The sequence below is a fragment of the Manis pentadactyla genome, chromosome 2 (genome assembly GCF_030020395.1).
Source record: "Manis pentadactyla isolate mManPen7 chromosome 2, mManPen7.hap1, whole genome shotgun sequence".
Classification (NCBI taxonomy): domain Eukaryota; kingdom Metazoa; phylum Chordata; class Mammalia; order Pholidota; family Manidae; genus Manis; species Manis pentadactyla.
The window spans coordinates 107,167,973-107,184,402 of record NC_080020.1 but is presented as its reverse complement, the minus strand read 5'-3'; the positions used below and the strand labels follow the sequence as shown (position 1 = coordinate 107,184,402).

Sequence of the window (16,430 nt, the reverse complement as noted above, 5' to 3'; positions counted from 1 at the left end):
CAAAATATTAATACTATGGGATCTGAGTCTCTCAAACATTTCTGTTAAAAGATACTTAATTACTAAGAAACTTCTTTGTCGTCCTAGATGTCAGAGGTGGGCAGCTCTCACTGCATTGGCTCGATCTGTGGATTAACCTCAACCAATCTGTTTTCTGTTTCATTACATACTGAATTGTTTTAATAATTTTCCTCTTGGGACACAAATTCTTTTTTTTTTTATTAAGGTGTCATTGATATACAATCTTATGAAGGTTTCACTTGAACAACATTGTGGTTTCAACATTCACCCATATTACCAAGTTTGGGGCCCAAATTCTTACATATGACAGTTGAGCAATCAAATAGATTTGTCTAACTCTAAAGTCAGAGTCATAAAAAAAAATTTCAGTGACAAAAAGGTATTCTGTGAGAATAAATTAATTGATGGTTAAATAAACTCAGAGAACACTGAACTAAGCAAATAGATTTTCTGTTTGTGAGTGTGTTATAAATACCACAAGACTGTCAGTACTTATGCAAATACCTAAGAGTGGAATAATATGCACTGTTCCTGGGAGTGTTTGACTGGGCATCTAGGGACTGCCCTCCTTTTTTTTTTTTCTGATGATGTTCCTATAATCTAGAACAGAGTCTGCAAAATGGCAATGTTAAGGCCAAAAACTGGCCTGATGGTTCAGTTTCATTTAGCCACACAGTGTTTTGCAAATATTTAACCCACCATTTAAAAATTGAGACTGTCCACCACAAATTTCTTAATGTCCGGTTGCTTTTAAGGAATTAAAAGGCCTGGCAAAAGTGAGCCTGCATTCTGGCATGGCTACCCTGGCTGAAGCTGAGTGTAAGCTGCTGCCTCAGGCTGGGTGTGGGCATGGCCCTGAGCCCTGTAGAAGAGCAGCGCAGCCTACCTAGGCACTTGAGCATGTGACGCCTGGGGAAGCCTCAAGTGTAGGAGAACTCCATGTGGGAGTTGCTGATGCAACAAGCTCACCAGACTGGGTGGACTGGCCATGGATGGTGTGTAAGTGGAATGGTGGAGACCTCGGCCAAGTGGCTGGGTAAGTGGCCTGTGAAGTCAAGCAGGACAAAGGTAGGTAGCATCAAGGGTCAGCACAGTCATTCATCTCTAGGCACAAGTTCACACTGATTTTCCACTGGCTTCAAAATTTCCCGCTTCTCCCCATGGAGATCTTGACATGCTGGGAAATAAAGAGCTAAGGCCAAAAATGAAGACAGTGCAAATGATTTTAAATGGCAAAACGGATTTTTAAATGAAGCCTGTTTGTTAATGATCCCCCTAAGGAAGCACTATGCCTGAGAAGCTCTACAGGGGATTTGGCTCTCTGTAGCCCCCCAGTGAAAACCCAGCTTTTCCTCTAAGCAAACCAGTGCCTGGCCTCCTCCGAGGAAGGGGTTTCTCAGAGCCTTGCCCTGAAGTTTTGTAAGCTAAACTCAAACAAAGAGAACAAAGGCGAGATATTTTCTTTGATATTATTTTCACAGTGGGTTGCAAGTCAAGAAAACAAATTACCAAGAAAGCTCTGTTTCCTTTAATCTTATTTAATGCATTGCTATGCAGCAACAGTAAGCTAATAATTAAGCCCCATTCCACCTTCTCCAGAAGCTTTGATCTACAATGATGACTCCATATTTTTGGCTGGCTGGAGCTTTTATTACTATCCATAAAAATTACTCAAAACCAAGGGCAAAAGATAAAAACCCCACCAAATGCATCTAAGAAAAGAAGAGATTTCATCTGCAATTAGGTATGGCATCATTTCCACTGTTTGCTTATTTTTCAGCATGATGTGGCTTGAAGTTTTGGGACACTGGTAGAAAGTAATCAAAATATAAACTATTTATAACAATCCTACAATCTGTAATCAGGATTTCTATTTCCAAACATCTAAGAAATGTCTTCAGAAAAAAAAAAAAACACTCTGCATAATACACATACCTAAACAGGATTTATCTTTCCTGTCAGATTTTTTTCTTCTACTCTCTTATTCTGTTGGAATACTTAAGAATCTGGGTTTTCCTCATTCATTATTACTTTTGAAAATTCTGAGATTTGTTGATAATTCAAGTACAAATCATATCTTCTGGAAATTCTAATTAGATGTTGGACCTTTTTGAATTGATTACCTGGGTTTTTTCTTCTTTATTCAAGTACAAATCATATGTTCTGGAAATTCTAATTAGATGTTGGACCTTTTTGAATTGATTACCTGGGTTTTTTCTTCTTTCTCTGTTGTTCATCTCTTCTAGGATTTTTTGTTTGTTTGTTTGTTTTTATGCTTCAATTGAATTCTTTAAATTCAATTTCCAAACGAGCTCTTCCTTGTTCTCTGAACATTCTTGTTTTAGCATTTTGTTCTGATTTTATGGATGTAATAACTTATCTTTCATCTTTTGCTTTCTGCATTGCTCTGTTTCCTCAAGTTCCTTTCAGCTGCTATTGTTTGGGTCAGGTATGGTTTCTTTCTTTCTCTCTGGAACCTTTCCTCAGATGTCTTGTGCTTCTTGACTGGACATTCTAAGTGGATGGCAGTAAAATCTGGAAGCTTCCAGTGTGCGAATGAGCCTGGCACCTAGAGGACTGCATGGTAGGTGGTCAGGCGACTTTTGTGTTGGAGAACCTACAAATATTGGTCTCAGGAGGCCTTTTCTCTTGAGCTAATTTAGTTTATCCAAAGGAAGAGTTTCCTGTCTGGAAGGTTATATGCTTGTTTCCCACCATGCTGGAAAATCAGAGTGTTTTCCCATAATGCACAGTCTGACGAGTCCTCCCTCCCATGCCTTGTCCGGGAGCTGGGTGGGTGTGGGTGGGGAAAGTAAAAGCCTGGTTTTGAGGAGGGAAAGGGCGGCTCTTCCTGCTCCGCATTCACCCAATTCCCATGGGTTTGGGTCTGCTTCATCCCTCCAAATATTGAGGTACTTGGTCTCATAGTTTGAAGTCTTTGGAGTATCTAGAAAGGTGACTCTAATTTAGATTACAATGTTCTTACTGTCTTACTTATAATGTTCTTATTGCCACTCAATTTGCTTTCCTTCCTCCCCAAATCTGGTGGCATCTCATATCTGCTGCTGTCTGCTCTCTTATTTCTTTGTCCTTATAGGTTTGTACCTTTTCTCCTGCTTTTCCTCTTGTGGGTTTGGGAGAGGATGTGGAGATAAATGAAAGCGTAGACTTTTCTGTATTTGATCAGAATCTCTAGTTATCTTTTGATTTTCAAAAGCAATCCTTTAAATATTAGAGAATCAGGTGTGGTAATTTCCCTGTGTTTCCAAAATAAAGCAAACATTGTGTAAGATGGCAACACATTATGTATTTTTACTTTTTTCCTCTTCAAAATGTAAATACATGCAAATGGAAAAAATGTAAATCATATAAAAGAGTAAATAGTGAAAAGTACACTTTTCTCTCACTCCAGCCCCCAGTACAATACAATGGTTCCCCTCCCCAGATGTAATAACTATTGCCAGTTTCTTGGGTACACCCTCCTCTTTCTTACACTTCTAATAGCACATTATATACACTCTCCTGACCAAGTATATTGTAACTTAATTCTGTTTCACAAATGCATAGTAATGTATGTATATACTGTTGTAATTCATACAACTGATTCCCTACTGATGGGCATTTAAACAATTTCTAGTTTTTACTGTAAATAATACAGCACTGAATATCTATTGATCCATCTTTACATTAGAAATAGGTATATCTTTGTGCATAAGATTAATTCTAGAAGTGGAATTGCTGAGGCAAAGGGTGCATACACTTCTACTTTAATAGTTACAGCCCAATTGCCTTCTAAGCTCTTGTACACATTTCCACTCTCAGTAACAATGAATGAGAGTTCCTTTTTCCCCAAACCCTCTCTCACTAGTGCATTATCAAATTCTTTTTTGTAGTTTACAAACTTATTTGTAAAAACTCTAGTAATTTCAATGTAGTTTTTATGTGGATTCTTTGGTTGGGAAGTTGAACACCTTTTTATATATTTATTGTTTAAAAATTTTTATATCTTTTATATATTATATATCATTTCATATATATCATATTATATAATTATTTATCACTTTTCTTTTGGGATATTGGTATTTTTCTTATCCATTTGTAAGGATTTTTTATGTATCTAGAAAATTAGCCTTTTGTTCATCATATATATTGGAAAGTTTTCCCTATCAATTTATCATTTAATTTGTTTTATTTGCTTATGATTCTTTTTGGCAAACAGAAAGTTTTTATTTACTGTAGTCAAATTTAGTGTTTTCTTTTATGGCCTTCTCTGAAGTCATAAAAAAAGTTCTGTTGTTTTCTAGTACCTTATTATTTCATTTATTTTACATTTACTTAGGAGTTCATTTTGGAGGAGATTGTGATTCAATTTTTTCCTATTTGGCCTGCTAGCTATCCCACCAAGTTGTAATTCATCATCAATACAAACCCACAGCAGCATTTTAAGAATTATACAGACTTCCTTATCTGATCTAAACAGATGAACTATTTCCCTGGCCATGAAGGCAAGACAATTGATTTCAAAGCCATTGTGCAAGAACTTTAATTTGCAGGTGTGGGGTATGTAATCCAAGATAGAACTTGACACTTGACAACTATGTCTGACCCCTCCCTCTATGTCAAACTGGGAGGGGAGAGAAGGGTGCCTGAAGTTAATCACAGTAACAAGTCTAAAACCCCATTATAAATCCCAGGCTGAATGGAGTTCAAGATAAAGAGCTCAAATCAGGGGAGGGGAGCGGCCAGGAAAGCAGAGGAGTCCTGGCTGAGCGGCGCCCGGGAAGTCAGAGAGCAGGTTGCAGAAGGCTGAGACCCGTGTGCCTGGGGAGAGTGGACCCTTTAGAAGGGGCAAGAATAGGGGAGACTTCATATTTTTATGCAATTCTGCAGCAGTTCTCAGTTGGGTGGTGGAATTCTGACTAAGCTTTCGCCTACACAAGAAGGTGGCGGCCAGGAATCCTAATAGCCAGTAGAGGGAAGACCAGGCCTTGGACATGTGGACTGAAATGAGCTTTCTGAGATAATTCAAGTAAATGTAGGGATAGCATTATTAGTTTATAAATAAAAATATTTACTTCTACTAAACTGTAAAATTGTAGAAATGTAAGTAAGTTGGTATATTCATTACTTTTTCCTCAAACGTTTATCAAATAAGTGTCAGGCACTGTGCTGACCTCTGGGACATAGAAGAATAAGGCACATGTTTCTGCCCCCTCACCCCACCCCAGATGTTTATCTAGTTGGGATACAAGTAGGTCAGTGACAAAGACAGCATAGTGGGGAGGCACTCTGAAAGAGGGATGCCTGGAGTCCTGGGAAGGGCCCAGGGAGGACACAGGGCTGGGAAGTTCTTCATGGAGCCACCCAGAACGTGAAGTGATCCAAGCACTCTTCTGTCTAAAATCCTTACTCTCTTTACGTAGGTTAAGCTAAAGTTTTTTTCAGAATCACAATTCATGTTATCCCTCTTCTCATATACGTGGTCCCCTTCTGCCAGGATCTGAGATCTAGAGCCACTTGATCTTTGTAGAGATCCTTAATCTGAGGTACAGAGATGGGTTTCAGAGGGCCTGTGAATCCCTTAAAATTGGATGCAATTATATGTGTGTGTTTCTCATTCCTGGAGATAGGGTCATAGATTTCATTAGAATCTGAAAGGAATGTGTGACCCCAGAAAGGTTAAGAAATCAGTGACTTAGATTTTCCTTAACCTAATTAAGGGTCTTTTATCTTAAGCACGTCTTTTAACATTTTAGTCAGACTCTGACCTGGAGATGTGCATGGTTCCTGACACCCGGCCCTTTTGAAACCTCTCTCCCTTATCCTCCCTCCAACATCCTCTCCCCCACGCAGCAACAGGAGCCGTGCGAGGCAGCCGTCTCCTAGTCCCTGTCCTTATGTATCTTTATAGGACACCCCACACTTAACAACAGTATAACCAACCCTGGATTAATTGTAATAATGTGATTTCATCAAACAGATTTGGAAACTCACATTTCCAAGCAATCTCTCATATTTCCACTCAGGTTTCTGGTTTGGAATACCCAAGTCCAAACATCAAATTCAACCCACATGCAGAGGAGGACACTTTCTCCGTGTAGGACATCATGCTCCACGCTGAGGGAGAGAGAGGAGGCAAGCAGGACACACAGATGAGTCAGACCCACTTGCCACCTTCAGGGACATGAGACATTTTGGAAAATGCACAAAGGGCTGTAGGGATTCAGAGAGGAAGTAATTATTTCTGACTGCAGGGTGCAGGGAAAAAGTCACGAAGACTTTCTAGCTGGACAGTATTCCTTATTGCTGATGATGTCACAGACCTTTACCTTCTGGATACATTACCCATTGTTTCTATACCTTCAAAATGAGCTGCTGGGCTTGGAGGCTCTTGCTTGATCAGAAATATCCAGAAAATAAGCCTGCAGAAAAATTAGCCTTTGTCATAGAATGACACAGAAAGAAAGAGTGAGAGCAACCAGGATAGGAAAAGTCATAGAAGAACATCAGTGTAAAGGAAGTGTAACACATTGTTATTTGAATCAATGTAAGAACCTTTGAAAACTGATTGATATTTATAGGAACATGGAATATTTTCCTAATCATCAAGAAATAGAAAAATTGTTAGAAATATTTACAGGCTGTGAGGGCTTTTGTAAAATGTAGATCGAGTAATGTGTATATGTGCATTTTCTTATTTAATCATATGTAATAAAGCATTTACTACAGTTCTGAGTCATAAATGAAATTTGCAGTGCTTTCAGAGCAATGCTTATGAAGCAGTTTCACGTTTTTATAAATCCTGTACAGTACATTAGCATGGGCTAATAAATTTTCTTACTCTCTGTTCTTAGGATGAACCAGCACCTGACAAATTTTTGAGACAGCCCACGGCTTAGAGGGAGGCTCATCTAAATAAAGGCCGGCTAAGTGACATTGCAGGGCTGTAATCCTCCGGCTGCCCGTGTTACCAGAGGATGGTTTTTAAGTTTCTTTTTTTCTGGGGTCTAGATTATTGGGTCTCTGGGGCCCTGAGCAAGAGAGTGCGAGATGAAGAAGGTCAGAGATGAGCGCCACCATCAGGGGCCTGGGGGCCTCAGGGGGGCTTTTACACACCAGAGGAACAGATTCTCTGGCCATCAAAGAAAATAGCCAACTGGAGCCTTTGTCCCGGGACACAGCCACCTACTGCACAGCCATCCAGAAAGCTCCTGGAGCCTGCCAGAGAAGCAGCTATGGTAACTGGAAGGGTGCCTGATTGTACAGTCAGAGCCTGGAGGTTCAACGTGAAAGAAGGTGTGAGATGTCTCCGGTGAGGCGGGCAGCCTTGGGCCTGGCTGGGTAGACACGGGGCCCCTTTGCCTCTGCCCTCCTCTGACCGCAGCCGCGAAGGACGCTGCTTCCCAAGGAGTCTGGGGCCAGCTCTGCGGGCAGACGGGACTCTGGCGGGACTTACCGCCTACCTCCCACCCTCGGGCCTCCTCCGCGTCTCCCCGCCTGCCCCTGCTCCGTGCCCCTTTGGCTGCGATGGAGACGTGGGCCTGCCGTGGACGATGACTGCAGTGTACGTGAATGGAGGCGGCCTGGTGAACCCCCACTATACCAGGCGAGAGCGGCGCGAGAGCGTGGGAAGTGGCTGCCAGACAGAGTGCAGCAAGGAGGACGAAGAGGGACAGCGTCGCCAGCTGACACCCTTCGAAAAGCTGACCCAGGACATGTCCCAAGATGAGAAGGTGGTGAGAGAGATCACGCTGGGGAAACGGATCGGCTTCTACCGAATCCGAGGGGAAATTGGAAGTGGAAACTTTTCCCAAGTGAAGCTCGGGATTCACTCCCTGACCAAAGGTAGGATCCGATCTGGATCCCCGGGATATTGGGATCTAGTTTGGGGGAGGGGTTGGGAGCAGGGCCCAGGAAGCTAGTGAGGGGGCCTCAGTGAGTCCCTGCCCTGTGCAAGCCCTGTGCCAGAGCCTTCCGTTGCTACGTGGTTAATTTTCACAGTAACATGTGAGGCCCGTATTTTGTTTCCATTTTACAAATAGGGAAACCAAGATCCAGAGAAGTTAAATGTGGCTTCAGCAGTTCAATCTTAGATGATTTTGACTCTAAAAACTCTGCTGTTGTACCACGTGGATGAACTCACCCAAACTTGGTGGTGGGGGACTCTGTCCTCTCCAATTAGGACTTGGGGACCAGCAGTGGAGGGTGGCCCGGTTCCAAGGCAGCTCATCGTCCAAGTCCTTGCTTATTACTTGTGTCTGTGTGTGTCAGTACCAGCGGCACAGAACAGAAGGGCACAGGAGACCTCCCTGACTGCCACCGTCCCCCGTCCTCACCTGAGGCTGCTCCCTCTCTTATATTTGGGGGAAAGGGATACGATCCCAGGACCTTCCCACTCAGTCCACTCTGCACTAGTTCTCACTGCTTCTCAGCTCCTTGCTCTCTGGAAAGAGCCACCGGTTCCTCTGGGCTCTAAGCCCTCAGTGCTGCCTCTTGGGCCTTGGGGAGGAACTGTGCCAGGAGCCCAGTGCGGGCACTTGCCCCCGTCACCTCTGACCTCGCTGAAGCCTGGAGATTACCGTAAAGGAGTTACTAGGCAAAAAATAAAATGCTTGCAACTCAGTGTAATTTGCCTACTTCCTAAAGCCCCTCTACCTCCCCCTGAGAGTCCCATACTGACATTTTCCATCCTTGGACCCAGCCTGCCACCACGTCTCCAAGGTGGCTCTTTTCTTGTACTAGAGCTGTCTTGTTTTTTTCTCCAACCCCCAATCCCATGCCCTCCATCCTGTGTTTTCCCTTATAGGAAACACACCACACAACCCCCTGCCCCAGCCCACACACACCAAGTCACTGGAGTGCCAGGGCCCCTTCCATCTTGCTCTGAGCCCAAGGGCTTGGGTTCATGTCTTCATGCCTCAGCTACTCACCTTATTTACTCAGGTAAATGACAGTATTTCTAAGAGCCTCAGATTCCTCACTTACAAAATGCAACCAGTAACTGTACTTAATTTATTCATAAAAGCAGATCTTGTGCTGTGACTCCAGTGTAATTGGGACAGATGTTGCTTTTCAGTGGTCTAGAGCAGGAATGCAAGGCAAAAGATAGAACACATAGGGAGATGACAGCCAGAGATTTCGACAGAAGATGTAATGAGGAAGGGAAGAGGAGAAGCTGGATGAAGGTAAACCAGGAGAGGAACTCAGAAAGGAGAGAGCATCCCACGGCAAACAGATCACTGGGGTGAGAGGCGGAGCTAAGGCCACTGCATGCGGCCAGCTTGGAAAGTTTCCCTAAGTGTGGATTCAGATGTTAGATTCCAGGGGAAAGGAAACAGAGTAAGACAGAGGAAAGAACATGGACTTCAGAGCCAGACAGATTTGTTTCAAATTCTTGTTCAATCACTCACTAGGCACTTACTTAGCCCATTTGGTCCCCAGTCACCCCAACCAAAAAACAGAGATAATGATTCTTGTCTTAGAATTGTTGATAGAATTAGAAATAACATACATGAAGTACACAGAGCCTAGTAGCCACTCAATAAAAAGTAGCTATCATTGGTAGTCACATATCTATTTTTTACTTCAACTTATTTCAAAAGGAAAAGTAATATTATTAAAAGAAAAAAACCCCATCATCACTTGCTATGAATGAAAGGTCATTGTAAAAATAAATACAATGAAAAAAATTTAAAGGTTTTACTATGTAATAAATAAACTTTTTCCATTTTTTGAAATATAATTGACAAATAACATTGTGTAAGTTTAAGATGTACAATGTAGTGATTTTTATATATGTATATATTGCAAAATGATTACCACAGTAAGGCTTACACATCCATCACCTCACATAGTTACAATTTTTTTGTGTGTGGTGAGAATTGTTAAAATATTACTCTTAGCAACTTTTAAAAAGTTTTAAAGGAAAATTACCAAGTAACAGAAAGTAATTTAAAACAAGCCAACAGCCAATCTGAGATTTTTCTCTTTCTCTTAACTAGGAGAACTTAAGGAGAACTGAAACAGGAATAATGTTGTTATGATGTGAATCAAGGCTAGTTAAGGCTGTTCCCATGCCCTGGAATCATTTCGTGCCCCATGAGCGTTAAAGGTTCCCCTTTCGGAAACACTGACCTCATCTAGTCCTCCAGCATTTTACCAATAAGGAAACCTAGGCCCAGAATTGACTGCCCCAAAGTCAGAGACAGGTTTCGAACTCGGCTTTCTGTTCATTCCACTGAGCTGCCTCAAGATTTTGATGCAACGTGGAGGAGGCAACCCTTTTGCATGCTGCCTTGGACAGCCAGCCAAATGGGTCCTGCTACCTTCTCCAACACCAGCCTCCAGCCAGCCTCCAGCCCCTCACGAGCTATTCCTCTCTCTGTGGCAATACTGCCAGGCAGTGGTCCTACCAGCAGAATACCTGCGGAAGGGGTGCAGAGACAGGAAACAGGGAGCAACGGAGGACTTACAAACAAGTCCCGAGGGCAGCCAGGCCCATCTTGCAGTCTGCTTGCTGTCCGTCCTCCCCCTGTGCAGACGGTGTCTAGGAGGAGCTGTAGGCACTGTCTGAACAAAGACAGAGCAGTGTGGTGCAAAGGTGCTGGCTTTGGAATCAGCCAGCCCTGGGTGGAATTCCTGTTCTTTTTTTCTGTAGCTTTGTGACCTGGAACAAGTTATTTTACCATTCCATGCCTCAATTTCCTCATGTATAAGTGAGAAACGTGTACTAGCTGCATAGGATTCTAGGGGGAGTACATTTTTAAAATATAATATACTTTATGTGCCTACAGAGAGCACAAAGTATTCATTAAATGCTGTTATTAATTTACTTTTCAAAAAAGTCTAGGTCTTTGAAGCCTGTCTGAGTCACATGCCATTTGGTTCATGAAACAGAAGCCTACTCAAATTAGCTCACATTTGAAAGGGCTGAACTGTGTATAGGGGAATTCTGTGAACCCAGCAAGGAAGCAGAGCCCAATTTCCAGATGTTACTCTGTCCATCTCCTCTTTCTCTGGGGCCACATATGATTTCTCATTTCTCCTGCCCCTGATTAAAGTGCTCTACCTTCTGACTTCTTTCTGCAGAGTGGCTTTCTCTGCTTAATTATCAGAGGGCACGTGGACAGGAATTGCTGTTGCCAAGCCCCATATCTACATAATCTCTCAGCTTTATTGCCCTTTTCTAGCCCACTGCTTTCATTCTACTTCAGCTCAAACTTTAAAGGGAGAGAATATGGCTGCTCACTGGCCAGCCGATGATGAGCCACTGCGAGCCAAGGGCATGCCTGTGTCAGTCAGCTGCAGCCCTTGGGTCACACACCGTTTCTCTCAGCAGAGCCTGAGGTCCCAGGAAGTGTCTGTGAGGAGGAAGAGTTGAGAGCACAGCACACTGACAGACATATCCATCAGAGAGATAATAATCCACTAAGCAGAAAACTGCCACAAGCCAGGAGCAAGAAAATGTCTAATTCTATAGATGGGCTGTCGTGTGAAGGGGACAGAAGAAAGAAGTAACAGTTGGTACTTATATAGTGACTTTCTTCCTGAATGTCAAAGGCTTCTTATCTGTTGTATCACAAAATTAACTTAACTCTAGTCCCCTGAGTTCCAGAGAACATGGCATTTTCCTGCTGTGCAGATGAGCACCTCAGTAGCCTCACTGACATGCTCTCTTCACTCCTAACCTGCCATAAGGTAGCCTTATTGTCAAAGGGACAGTGTCACCCTCTGGTTATGGCATGGTATATACAAAAGAGGGGAGGAAGGCCAGAAGCACAGGCAGTGGAAAAAACCATTCAGCAAGGAAGTTTAAACAAGCCAAAAAGTGTCACGCCAAGTAAATGAACACATTTGGCTGATGCAACAGAAACACGGATCCCAGATGTCACCTGGCTTGTAGGAGTCCCAGTGCCATCCTCATTTCCCTGCTGGGGTGCCATCCCTCAGCGAGCCCCCCAGTCAAGGAAACAGTGGAAAGGTGGGAATGAGAGGGACTGAGAGGTGTGAAGCGGGGGATACCTGGATGCAAACCACTGTGAGGGCTCAGGAGAGAGGGAGAATGGCATTCAGGTGTTGGCAGATGGAGTCCTGGGGAGGATGACAGAGTTAGGACTGAGAGACTGTGGCCTGTGAAAAGGATGTGGACCTTGGGCTACCCAGAAGTGACCAGAGCATTCCTCTAAAATCTTACCTTCAAAAGAGGAAGGAGTGGTTTAGAAAGGCTTGCTGAGACTTTCAAATACCCTGTCCCCTGCGAGGCCACATCAGATTATGGACAGTGCACTGATCCCTGTACTGTATGAAATCACTGTAGTGTGGACAGTAATTTGTATAAATATGGTCTGCATGTCACACCAGCTTGCCCAGAATTGTTACTAGGCTGTCTGGGAAATGCGGACAGTCTGGATAGTCCTATGGGGAAGATTCCCAAGAAAGCAGAAGGTTTCAGTGCCACTCACAGCTCCTAGGACAGCAGTTCACAAAAAGGCACCAGCTGCTCTGGATCTCTAGAAAGAAGGCCCCAGTATAGGCCTCTGCTGGCTGGGGTTTATTTTTATAGCTAATAGCTTGGATTCTCTTGGGCCTTGTAAGCTGATAGGACAGGCTGAAGACATCATAAGTGCCCTTTTAAGCTGATTAGAAATTTCTCAAAAGAGATGATGCCCTCGGCTTCTGAATATTTTATGTCCCATCTGTTGTCACAAACAAAAGTAAGAGCAGCCATGGGCGCCTCTCGCTGTCTCCACTGTTGCCCTTCCTGACCCTTGTCCCCTGGTCTTCCTCTCTGTTACTCCAGTCTCAGGTTTCCAGAACCCGTTCTTCTTTTCTCTCAACTTATTTATCCATCAGGTCATTCATTTTCCCTTTTTTAAAAAGATAAACTCTCTTAGGCCCATACATTGTTCTGATCCTTACAGAGATGAACAAGATACACTTCCTGCCGGCAGGAGCTGCAATAGGTAATGGAGGCAGACAAGAAGCAATTGATAATTGCTGTCACAGAGTGAGGCACCAAGGGGATCTTCAGCCTGTGTCTGAGGGCAGCAGGAAAAGGTCAGGCTTCCATTCGGTGATAAGGTTTGAGAAGTTATACAGGACACGGGGGAAAGGGAATTCCAGGCAGAGAGAGTGGATGTAAAGCGCATGGAACTATGAGCCAGTGTGGGGAATACTGGGAGAGCTGAGAGTCATTCAGCGTGGCTGGAGCTTGGGATGCACCTGCTGAGTAGTGGGAGATGCAATGGATGATGTAGGCAGGGGCTAGATCATGGAGAATCTTCTTGCACGTTTGGATTTTGCCATATAGGTACTGGGGAACTATTGAAGAGCTGTAAGCTAGCAATTACTACAAGTGGTTAATATGACCTGATTTCAATGAGTAAAGGGAGTTGAAATTAGGACATGGCAGGAGTCAGGAAAGTCAGAAAAATATTAGTCTAATGGTCCAGAAGAAGGATGATGTCCATCTAAGGAAGTGGCAGTGTGGATGGAGAAAAGGGATGCACTTGAGAAATATTTTAGAATATTAGAAAACTTTGAAGTCAATTGCATGAATGAGAGCAGAAAGGGGTAAGGGAGAGGAAGAATTGAAGATGACTCCCACGTTTCCAGCTTTAATGACTTAGCAGTGAACAATGATTCCAGAAGAAATGGATTTGAGAGTAATGATTCGGAAGCACTGACTTGAAGGTACATGGAGGTCATGAAGTAAAGAAGTCCAACGGCCATCTTGGAACCAAGGGAAAGTATGAATGAGAAATAAAGATAAGGGGCTTAACAAATCCCTGGTATCATGAAAGCCTTGGATATCCTGGTTACAAGTGGTGTCAGATGTTGTGTCATATTGATCCTTAGAGTACCCCACATGCATTATAAACAATAAACATTCAACAAATATTTGGTGAGTTAAGTAAGTATACTAACTTTTCATGAACAGCTAGAAGGGGTTATGAAGAGCTGGTAGAGGGAACAATGCAGGGTAGGCCCTCCAGTAGGTTCTCTGTGCCGTAATCTCCTGGGACAGGACCAGGAAACTAACTCAGAGTCTAGTAAAGCTTAACAGAGAAAGCCCCCTGATTTTCAAAAAGCTGTCCCTCCTTTTGAGCATACTCATTAAAACAGCAATTAGAAGTTGTTTCCTAATTGTTAGTGACTTTGGTGAATCCATCCTGAAAATAAATCCATTATTAGAAGTACTATAGCCAAAAATACTCATTGAGGCATTATTTATATTGCAAATGATAAATTAAAGCATAATTTATCATCTGGATGAATGGTTCCACAGCCATTAAAAATCATGATTCTGAAGAGTCTGTGGAAACATGGAACATACATGGGACACAAGAGTAAATGAAAGAGCCACGTGCCAAACTGAGTGTATGCTGCAATGATGTCACTTATCCTGGGCTCTTGTGAGGATCAGATGAGATCATTCATTCAACAAATATTTGTCGAGCACCTATTGTATAAGAAGCACTCTTCTAGGGACTGGAGATAGAGCAGCGAACAAGAGATGACAGTCTCTGGCCTGTGGATCTTATATTCTAGTGGGGAGAGAAAGACAAAAAACAAATCAGTAAAATATTCATCATGTTATGGAAGGATAAGTGACAAGAAGGAAACAGCAGGAGAGGGGGACAGGGAGCAGTAGCGGCTGCAATTTTAGATCAGCTGGCCGGGGCCAGCCTTGCTGAGGAGGTGTGGACCGAATGGAAAGAAGCAGAGAGCCAGCCATTGGATGTATGTGGGGAAGGCGGTCAGGAGAGGGAGCGCAGGCCTAACAGCACCCAGGTGGAGTGTGGCCAAGCAGGATGAGGGCCGGCAGCAGCAGGGCCCAGAGCATGCAGGGTCAATATGTCATAGTAAGGACTGGCTTTACCTGAGTGAAACCGGAGCCTTTGAGGAAGCTGAGCAGCAACCCCACCTGGCTTAAGCTTTAATAGGATCACCGTGGCTGCTCTGTTGAAAACAGACTGCAATCAGTTAGGAGCCTATTGCAATAATCCCGGCAAGAGGTAGCGGTGACTTGGACCAGGAAGGTAGCAGTGCAATGTTGAGAAGTGGCTGGATCCTGGCTATTTTTAGAAGGGAGATAACGGGATTTGCTGACAAATAGAGGAGTATGAAAGAAGAGTCAAATACTCAAGGGTTTTGGCCTGGAAAATGCAAGAACAGAGTTTCCACTTACTAAAATTGGGAGGACTATAGAAGGAGCAAGTTTCAGGTGAGAGGAGATCAAGAGGTCAATATTGAACATATTATGTTGGACATGCCTATTCCATGTGCTACACATCCAAGGCAGATGATGCGGGTGCCACACCCATGTCTCCTGGGGCGTGCATGCAGGCCTGATCTTCCAATGCCAGCCTCTCCAGCTCTTTGCCTCTGGGCTTTTCTCTGGTTGCTGGAGCCTGCTCTTCCTGCAAGCATTCTACCCCAGAAATATAGGGTAGTTAACATCCTCCAGGCACAACCAATAAACTGTTCCTGGCAGGAGTCGATGTAGAAATACCCCAGCTTTCTTGCTCTTTTCATAAAACTTATGCATGATAACTCACAGCAGGGCTAACTCGTAACTTGCTTAGTAACTGCACCCTTTATTTTTTCCTATCTTACCTCCTCTTTCTTCATCCAGTATTTTCTGAGGTCACCTCCCACATAAACTATTTGCACTTGAATCCCTGCCTCAGGATCTGCTTCAGGCAGAACCCAAACTAAGAAAACTAAGTGGAGAGGTCAGTAGGCAGATGTAATTATGCACCAGGCATCACTAAGGAAATGACTGTGAGGGGGTCCAAGGGCTAAGCCTTCAGGTAGCCAAGATTTAGAGGCTACAGGGATGAAAAGGACAGAGCAAAGGAGCCTTAGAAGAAGTGGCAAAGACAGGAGAAAAAACAGGGGTTTGTGTTGTCCTGGAAACCAAGAGATCAAAGCGTTTCAAGCAGAAGGGATGAAGCCTGAGAACTGACCCGTTGGTTTTAGCACCTTGGAGATTATTCATGACCCTGAGTGACCTCCACAGCAGTGTGCACATACCCTAGGGGTTGCCTCAGGTGACTCACTGGGATGAGGGAAGGAAATATTAGAATTCCTATTCCTATTTATTTCTAATTATATCTTCAATTTCCATGATTATGTATATTGAAAATGTGTTAGTAGTGCATGCATGTAATTTATAAACAAATGTACATATTTTAGGGTAGTGCTCAAAAATATTTTATTGATAAAGGAAGCCAATCAAAAAAGTGTATAGACCAATACCCTATGGTATCAGGGTATTTCCAGATCTCTCCTACACATCCCTATGATCAGCACCTCTTCTCATTGCCTCTCCATTACTTCCCTCAACTATAACTTAGACTCCAGGGAAAGTCTAAAAATCTTCCCTGAACCCCACACTAGGGTAC

General features: G+C 43.3%; 1 protein-coding gene across 1 annotated transcript in view; it reads left to right on the top strand.

Moving 5' to 3' along the window:
* The window catches only part of NIM1K (NIM1 serine/threonine protein kinase), a 58,416-nt gene that overhangs the window by 33,998 nt on the left and 7,988 nt on the right, over positions 1-16,430 (top strand). The window contains exon 2 of the mRNA XM_036910907.2: positions 6,876-7,866. Coding sequence (XP_036766802.2) covers positions 7,575-7,866 — 292 coding nt within the window. The 5' untranslated portion in view covers positions 6,876-7,574. The remainder of the gene's footprint in view (positions 1-6,875; positions 7,867-16,430) is intronic.